The sequence below is a fragment of the Cryptomeria japonica genome, chromosome 10 (genome assembly GCF_030272615.1).
Source record: "Cryptomeria japonica chromosome 10, Sugi_1.0, whole genome shotgun sequence".
NCBI classification, from domain to species: Eukaryota; Viridiplantae; Streptophyta; class Pinopsida; order Cupressales; family Cupressaceae; genus Cryptomeria; species Cryptomeria japonica.
Genome location: NC_081414.1, coordinates 270,988,368 through 270,997,919, shown reverse-complemented (window position 1 = coordinate 270,997,919; position 9,552 = coordinate 270,988,368). Strand labels below are relative to the sequence as shown.

Below are 9,552 nucleotides of genomic sequence, written 5' to 3'. Positions count from 1 at the left end.
GTTGCACCAAGGGCTTATTTATATTATGTATAAATATGCCTTTGACCACTTCCCCCATCTTAGCTAATTGCTTACCCTTCCAGGAAACTCTGAGCATGAGGATGAGGCCCATGGCTCCTTTGTTAAAATTAAGCTCAATGAAACCAACCCCCTGCCTTTGCCTAATAGTACTCCTATGAGAAAATATAAAGGTAAGAAGCCTTGTGTTGAGAAATAATAGGAAACCATAGAGGTGGATGTGCTTAAAATTAGCCTTGATAAAAGAAAATTAGAAACCCCTAAAAACAACCCAGTTAAGGCTAGAAAGATCGATAAAGAATCCTCCAAGAAAAGTATCACCATACACCTTGACTTACATGAATCTGAGAAGGAAGATGAGAGGATGCATGGGAAGTTAACAACAAAAGTTGAAATTGAAAAGAAAACCCTAGTATGGAGGACCCTGTGAGATTTCAATAGAAGCAAGGTAGAAAGCAGAAACTCGATGAGAAATTCGAAGAAGAAACTTTAGCCCTTGGAAGGAAGAAGGGGAATTGCAAAACCTCTTGTTGCAACTCTTTAGTTAAAGAGAGTACAAAGTAATATAAAATTTAGAACCCATAGGGGTATTCCACCTAAGTTTCAGAGAAGTCATAGGTTTAAAGGAAGGCCCAAGAAAAACTCAAATGTGAAATCCAGGGGACCTATTTAGGTTGATTCCTCAAACTCAGCTTCTCAAGTCCTCGAGTTTTAATAAAAAGAAGAAAAAGTTGAGCAGGAGGGGGAAATGAGTGAATCTTCTAAAAATAATTAGATTTCTATGGAGAAACAATTGAAGAACAATAGGAAATTCAGAAAGGACAATATTGTAGTGAAGAGAACATGGATAGGTTGGATAATCTGGCAAAAGAAGTGGAAAAGGTGATTGAATAGGAGAAGACACATAATCTGCAACAATTGTCTCCATGATAGGATAGGAGGGAGTTCCTATAGTGGAAAGGAAAAACTCTTCCATTGAAGAAGAAACACAGCAAGAACAAATGCAACAGACCCTTGGAGTTGAGCAGGGAGTAAATCCTATAGAAGAACAAGAAAATGGGGTAAGGAAAATAAAAACTCCTACTCAAGAACTAGTAAATGTACAAATGGTAGAGAAAGGAAAATCGACTGAGGAACAGAAGAAGGGTAAGAGGATTCTTCCGGTAGTTAGACATAGGCCTACTCCTTTTTCTTAGATGTTAGTTGCATTTGATTTATACCAAGATATGTTGGATAAGGAGGCAGAATGGGAAAATGAGAAGCATTAGCTGCAAAAGGAAATTGAGAAGAAAGATAAGGAGATTGCCACTCTTAAAGGGAAAATAGACATTGTGGTGACTATGGTGCCCAACATTCTTGAGTGTAGACCACCACCTAGGGTCTATGCCATGTACTTAAAGGAAGACTTCCTCACTTTCAAAATGTCCAGTGTTCTTTTAGATCAAGATCATTCCTTGGAAACATCCCAAGAATTTTATCAGGTTTATCAGAACTCTCCTACTATGATTAAAAATTTTCTTTGTGAATTTTATTTGCTCAACTATGTAGTACCTAATGATAGGGAATTGAATCCTCTGTTATATATTGGTGACCTACATTTGAGGGTACTAATGTCTTGGATCCAGAATGAACATGCAAGGGCTGAAGAAGTTAAAACCTATCAAGAAGAAGAACTTAGAATTCCCTTGCCAATAATTAGACCTTGAGGGAAGAAGTATATAAGGAGTTTGAAGCAATGAGGCGCTCGAGGCACAATGAACTTTAGGTCATGTAGCAAGAAGGTGGAATAGTCTTACAAAAGAGCTATAGATGGCAGAGCCACATTCTTTGCAAAATTATTATGGAGCTTTGAAAAGGACTTTATGGTACCTTTAGTTGGGGCGAACAAAAATGAATAATTGGCTCCCTTTACTCTTTTAGCCACCTATAGTTTTATGGTCGATACCAGATTGTAACAGGTATGCCAATTTATTTGATGAGATGACAAAAAAAGAAAGATGGGATAGGCATGAAAGAAACAAGGGGTTTTATTGGAACATTGGTACAGGAGGCTCATGACAAAATCGAGCCATTAATTACAGAGCTAGGGCAAGAGGAAGGAATGCAACATCCTCATCTTTTGGAGGACCGGGAAGATTTTAGGTTGGGGGGAATGATGAGCCAAAATAATGGCTCTATTTTATCTATGTGTATGTCTCATTACTGGGACATTAGGAGTCTAGTTATGTATTTTGAGTTTAGAACCTTTTCCAAGTGATAATATTTTATATGTCTTCATGACATGGTCATATGAAATAAACTCATTTGATATATGTTCATTTTTAATGCAATATAATAGGTAATTGTGCTATGAGGAATATCCATGGCAATGTTGCATGTAGATTTTGAATGTTATTCTAATAGGAATAATTAGGCCTATATTTATGTACAATAATAATTTCATGTAGGATTAAAGAAGAATGTTGAACCGGTCCAGGATGTTCAACAATTGAAGATTATAGAGTTGTTGGCTGGGAAAGGGACAACAAGGATTGTTGTTGAAGAATTCATCTAGTGGTTTGAAGTGGTTCATTATGAATTATCTGAAAACTTAATGATTTCCTTTCTTGAAAGAGTAGATTTAAGATTGAAGTTATGCTAGATTCTCTCTGCTGTTCCAACAGACTTTGCCCGATTCTCATCATTTGTAATTTTACCTTCTTTTTCTCCTTGTTCAATGAAAGAATCCTCCTTAAAATTTGGGAATGGCATGCTAGTTAGATAGAAATTTCATGCTTTAAATAAACCTCCCACGTTCTCTTGTACGGTGGTTGAGGAGAAGACAGTTTCAGTTATAATAATATAGTTCTGAGTTATTAAAAAAATAGACTTTCAGTAACTTGTTATGTTGTCAAGTACTTTTAAATCAATAAAGATGATGCTTTAAGCTCAAGGTGTTTGATTCAGTTATCTGGATGTTTGCTAAGGGATCCCATTTGGTGAGTATTCCTTTGGCTTCTTTTATCAGTCATTTCTTATTCTGTACTTAGCATTATCTTGATCACAGATTGTTCCTGCAGCCACTACGAACTGAGTAGAACCCTATTTGTTGATCATGGATAAGTTGTGGTTTTCTTAAATGTTTCATAGAAGGTAGTTAGCTTTCCTTACAAGTATTTTAGTCATTTATTTCTATAGTTTTCTTAGAGAAACATTTCAATTCCATCAATAGGAAAAGTGGTTGTTTTAGTCTTTCTAGTCAATATACCATGCAGACCCATTTCAAGTATACGTCCTGGGTTGACAAATAAATGAACCTTCATGATAAGAGATAATTACTTAGTTGGATGTCCAATTCTTGAGGTATGATTTAAAGGTCTAATTATTGAACCATTAAGAAGAGTAGTTAAGGAGATGCAAGATGTTTCCATTGGAGAGGAAGTTGAGGATATTCCTAATTTGGGAGTTACTAGGGATTTAATCTAGAAACAAAGGGCACATATATCAGAGCTATAGTTTTAGGTGGTGATACTAAAGGAAGAGACAGGTGCTTGGGTGGTTGAGAGAGGAACTTCTATACCTACTTTGGGTATAATATTGGTCAGAGCACAAAGAGTAGATGAAGGTGCTAAGGCCTCTACTAATTTGATATAAAATTTTCAAGTTGGAAATTTGTCTAGTTAAATATACCATTCTGGGTAGTATGTTAGACACTATAGGGACCTCTATTAGAGAGCATTTCCAACTGACTAGAGTGATCCTAGTTACATAGTTTTTCAAACACATAGTCAAGCACATTCATAGAGGACAACTAGTAGTAGAGAGGTTGAGGGTCTAATGAGGGTACCTCAACAACCATATATTAGTCCTAATAGGGAGAGGCAGGACCATATGAGCTACACAATATAGACTTGTTGATTCAAAGGGTAGGAGGAGCACCAGTTTACCTATATTAGACACCTTGTTCATTTTTTTATTAAGCATGTGAGCTCCACATCTTGATAGTCATATTGATTTTGTACTCTAAAAAGTTATTTTTTGAGATATATACAAGATACACAATTTTTATAGTGTCCGTGTGATCTGTACATGATTAGTTGACAATTGTGTTTTTTCTACTATTCCCAACAAGGTTATATATAGAGAAGATGTCCACTATTATGTTCATGTTTCTATGGAAGAATCTAATCATAAAAAGATTAGTGATTTCAAGAGAACTCATCTAGTTGATCATTTGTAAAGGTTCAAATTTGATTATGTCAGTCTAGGGAATGTGGGTTTGGACACAAGGAGAAATTTCCATGTATTCTATGATGAAGAGAAGATAAATATTGTATTGAGAATAATTCAAGAAGATTAAATTTTATGGTTGGATCAACCATACTTGATTTCTAAGGAAGCCCTAAGAGATGTGACCAAATTGTGTTCTTTTGGAAAGGTACCTGCTTTGAAGTTAGTAAAGAATGAAGAGGTGAATAGATTAACTAGAGTAGTATCTAATAAGTGAGTACTTTTAATTGACAACATTATGAATCTAAGTGTAAGGTATGAGACTGTGGGTATTTCATACAAGATATATTTTAGAAATTGGGAAGGATCTTCTTCCTCTATGATAGTCTTTGTGGCCTACACATGGTGAAGGAGAATTAGGATTATGATTTATGTGAGATTTTTAGGTGTCAGCTATTGGAAAACCTCTAGATGAGTAAAGAGGAAATGTACCCCTTTTGGTATGGTTCTCTTATTATTTGTTTGGTATTATATTTTCTTAATTCCTTGCTCAAAATGAAGAATGTTGTGTGGATAAATGATGTTACTATTGGTTCTCAAATTAAGGAGTATTTGGATAGTTTGAATGATAGTGATACTTATTATTGCAAGTTCTTTATGGATCTCAGGAAGGAAATGGTTATGAGGAACCAGATTCCTCTCAATGTTGTGAGTTGGTATAAGGATGAGATTACCTTCATGGTAGACAAGGATAATTATTTTATGGAAGCAGTAATTATAAGAAGTTCATGGGTGTTGAAGCTTCCCTATGAGGAGTTTGAAGATGAGTACATGAGTATTGTGGAGATACTTCTGAAATTACCTAAAGATTTGAGTATGGAAAGATTCAAAAATATACCTGCAGATTTATATGACAATGCATATAACTTTCATATGAAAATGCATATATTTTTTATAGTACAGTTGATTTATATCTTGAGTGTGAGAGTCAAAATAAAATTCTTTCTACTACTATTCATTCATGGAACTCTTTTGTTGTGCGTTTGAAGAAACAATTCAAGGATATTTGTCTTGGGAATGTATGATAGAAGGTATTTATACTCAATTTTTTTCTCTTTCTATTTTGAATATTTTTGTTAGGGGAAGTTACCATTATGATTGATTCAATTTATTTTTTTTCAGAAAGTTAATTTGCCCTTTTTCTTTGATGTCAAAGGGGAGAAGTATTAGGAGAAATATACTTTTTTTTTTTCCATCAATGACAAAGGGGGAGATTGTTGCACATATAAGTATTTTTTGTCATTGATGTCAATTCTATGAGTTATGGTCTAGGATGTTGGTGCTATTGGTTTGGAATGCAGGAAATATAAGAAGAAAATAAAACAATATACTTTTATTCATTCAAAATTCCTTTAAATAGGTTTTACCAAACTAAAATTGACACATAATTGCATCACATAAACCAACCAAGCAATTGTTTATTGGTTTAACCTAAAATTAAACCTACTAACTAATGTAATACACCAAATTCCCCCATTTATTACATTAGTTTGAATAAGACTAGAATATTGCAAGGGTTTTAAACCCAACCATACTGAAGACTTTGATGAAGCACCTTCACCAATCCTCCTTGCTCACCTAAAAAATATTGAAATGACTACATCAGTGGGCATCAGTGGATCTCCTGACTATAAAAATTGTAACTATCTTAATAACATGAGAGAACATAAAAGTGTTCCCATACTCCATGCACAATGAAACATGTTTCCTATGAAATTCCACATCTCCTTAAAGTATTTCTAATTCCTCCTCTAATGTTACACATGAAACACCTTTCCTCCAAAAGTCCACATCTCCTCCGATGTGTCTAATGCCTCCTCAAGTGTTCTAGAAACAAGCCCTCCTCAAGTGAGACACCTTTCCATAGCACTTGATGAGGGATTGTTTCTAGAGAAAAATAATAACCTACAACATTAAAACCAAAGAAGGGTGTACCGATCCATCAAGACGTACAAATGATGAATTGGATATTAACTTATTGATTTCTAAGGAACAAGGCTCATATTAACTTCTAGCATATGGATAGAAGTACTTATTGTTAATGGGGCTCTAGGATACATTTAGAGTGCCATTAAAAAAATTGAAAGTCCTCTAGTACATCCAAAACAATATATTATGGTTGAATTTGTTGATTACTTTGTTTGTAAATTTAAATATACATTTGCAAATTTAATTCCTTTTCTTCCAATACAAGGGAGACATATAGATCAATGACCACTACAATTGGCTTCAACACTAACAATCTTTAAACAACAAGGATCAATATTTTCCGAAGTAATAGTTGTATAAGACAAAGAGAAAGAATAGGGTTAATATTTGTGGCAATACTAGATTTCATGTCCTTGGATGAATTCATAATTTTTTCTCAATTTAATATGATCATTGTCAAAAAATAATAACAAGGATTAAGACTCTCCAAAACGAAATATGAGGAAGAGAAAATCAAATAGTTTGAATTACAATAATTTTATGTAATTTAAATCTTTTTATATTAATTATTCTATTAAATTCTTATTACTAGTTTAATATCATGTACATTTTATTTTTAGGTAAATATGAAAAATCTCATTGATTATCAGTTAGTATGTTGTATGTTGTATATTTAAATGAATTTGAAAAGTTCAATAAAAGTGGTTTATATTATACAATTTGAATAATGCGATAGATTTTCTTATTTGCAAATGAAAATAATAGTTTATAAAAACATTAGAAAAATACTATATTAATATTTTACATGTCATATTACAGATGCTACTGACATAGATATCTTATATACATCTATCTGTAAGATGCCAAATGATATCAATTTCAAGGTTTCTATCTATTTCGAATAACATTTTCATTATAAACATCGTAAAACTAATATATTTTTAACAATTTTTAGATAAATGTATTTTAGATATCCATACTAATTTGATAAACCTAGACGACAATTTTATTGATGAATTCTTTCACTATCTTTATGTTAAAGAGTGTTTTGATGACTGCCAGCTGTGCAACAACCTATCTATCATCTTTGATAGTCAAATCTAAGTGTCGTTTTTAACTTCATAAAAAGTAATGTTTGATAGATCTCAAGGGAGGCCACGGTAAGAAAACCCCAAACTAGTAGTCCAAACCCTAAGTATATTTTACTCAAGTGCCCTGTTCTGATAAGGAATCCCATTAGAAGTAGATTTTTCCTGTCTGGCTGTCTTCACTTCACTTGTATCCTATTTGGTAAAAAATTTAATAAATCGTTTGTCGGCGACCTTACATTAGTCAGACTCCAATAAAATGACCCTAAAATAAATAAGTGCAGAGAAATAGACTACGAATTCAACTACTCTGCAAGAATAGATGATATAATAATAAATAAAGCTGATTTGAAGAAAACGCCCTCCAAAAAATAGCTTAGACTACAAGTGTTAGCTCAGATATCTGATTAAAATTATGAAAGCAAACCGTCTTATCCGGGCCTTAAGATCCCGTGAATGTCTAACGTCTTCTTCCTCGCGGACAGATTTCTTCATTGTTTTATCTATGTCAGTCGGCCGTATTCCAGTCTCAAAGCATATTTGAAAACATTAAAAATTGACAATTCAGAGACTATGCATAATGTTTAGTTTTTATATCACCATAAATTCGGAGTGGATTGCGTGTAGTCGACAGACATTTCAGCTCCATCATTTGAAATTATTAATGGCGAGGATGTTAGCGATATTGGGTGGTATTTTGATTTGTACTGCAACTGGATATGCAGACCCAACTATCTCACCAACACAAGGCTTCACTGAAGTGGCTTTAAATACAACAAATTTTGTCATACAAAAGCCATATGATAAGGAGGTGTCCGAGAGCTACAGCTTCATTAATGGCGTCCACTCCATGTGGGTTTATAACGACGATAAACCTCTTTCAAATCACAGCAATACGAGGCCCAGGACAGAAATCCAAATCACGGTTAAGCTTCTGATCAATCATTTTCATCTAAAATTTTGTATAGACTGCTCCAAGATATTATGTGTTTTGTTTAATTTGAGTGATGTAATTATGGTGCAGGGATATGACTATACAGAGGGAGTGTGGCAGTTCGAGGGGGAGATGTATGTACCGCAGGGAACATCGGGAGTGTGCGTCATGCAAGTTTTCGGCGCTGTTAAACATGCCACGTCGTTAATGCTGCTGGTTTCCAACGGAAATCTTAGGCATTACAATGATCAAGTAGTGGCGTCTGAAATTTATGATCGGTGGATTCATCTGAACGTTATCCACAATGCAGATGAAGGAAAATTGTACATGTTCGTTGATGGGATGGAGAAGGCAGTGGCTAATGATGGAGGTCATGCAAAGCATTATTTTAAGTGTGGAGTGTACACTAATAATAACGCTTCATCTTGCATGGAATCTCGTTGGAAAAATATCAGAATTTGGACCAAATGACGTACCACCATTAAACAAGCTGATCGTTGGCATGTTGTGTGCAATTAGTTTAAGTAAAGATGAGTTACAAGGAAAATGAATCATCTGTTCTATGTTATAAAGGGTATGTTGAGAAGTTAAGGATGAATCAGTTCTCGTGATGTAAATTCAAGTCTATCTTACAGCTTCTACTGTTTCGTAGGTTCTGAAATAAGAAATCTTGTTCATTCTCATCTCATGCGTGATTGTTGTCGAGTCTTTACTGTTTTATTTTTCCTTAGCATTATGCAGCTTTAAACAACAAACTGATTTGATTATTTAGGTTTCTCTAATAAAAAATCATGGAAAATGTATTATTTATTATCAATAAGATTCTTATGTTTCATTATTTTTTTTTCTTCAATTTTGTTTATTAAATATATTGTTTTATAAGATGGGTTGGATAGAGAGTTCATTATTTATGAAATTTGTTTTGAAAATGATTGAAAGTTTTATACACATAATTTAATTGAAGTAAGATGTGTTTTTATTTATTTATTGATAATTCAAAGATGTTCCCACGATTCTAAGAAGGCGAGGCTAATCCTCGAGGCCATATGAAATTCTACAAGGGACCTACCTTGGGCATGGCTAGATAAAACAACTCATTTGGGAAGTAAGAATAATTTTATTTTGATAAAAAATTGTGGGACAATAATAAATTATAAAATATATTATATTTTGAATATGAAAAAATTAAAATATGCAAAATTCAAAATGGTTAAACTCTTTGATAAACTCTTTAAAAACATTTATTTTATGAATCTTCAAGAAAAAATAATCTAATTAAAAGATCAATTAACCCTTAATAAATCATCAAAATTT

General features: G+C 33.4%; 1 protein-coding gene across 1 annotated transcript; it reads left to right on the top strand.

Moving 5' to 3' along the window:
* Positions 1 to 7,968: 7,968 nt before the first annotated feature.
* LOC131039119 (citrate-binding protein-like) lies at positions 7,969 to 8,709 on the top strand. The gene is made up of 2 exons (XM_057971773.1): positions 7,969 to 8,229; positions 8,329 to 8,709. The coding sequence occupies exons 1-2, from the start codon at positions 7,969 to 7,971 to the stop codon at positions 8,707 to 8,709; spliced, it is 642 nt and encodes a 213-aa protein (XP_057827756.1).
* The last annotated feature ends 843 nt before the right edge of the window (positions 8,710 to 9,552 follow it).

Excerpts from the sequence above, each read along its gene's own strand:
- LOC131039119 (XM_057971773.1), top strand. The coding sequence starts at position 7,969 with ATGGCGAGGATGTTAGCGATATTGGGTGGTATTTTGATTTGTACTGCA. Across the intron at positions 8,230-8,328 it reads GGACAGAAATCCAAATCACG|GGATATGACTATACAGAGGG; the intron begins GTTAAGCTTCTG and ends ATTATGGTGCAG.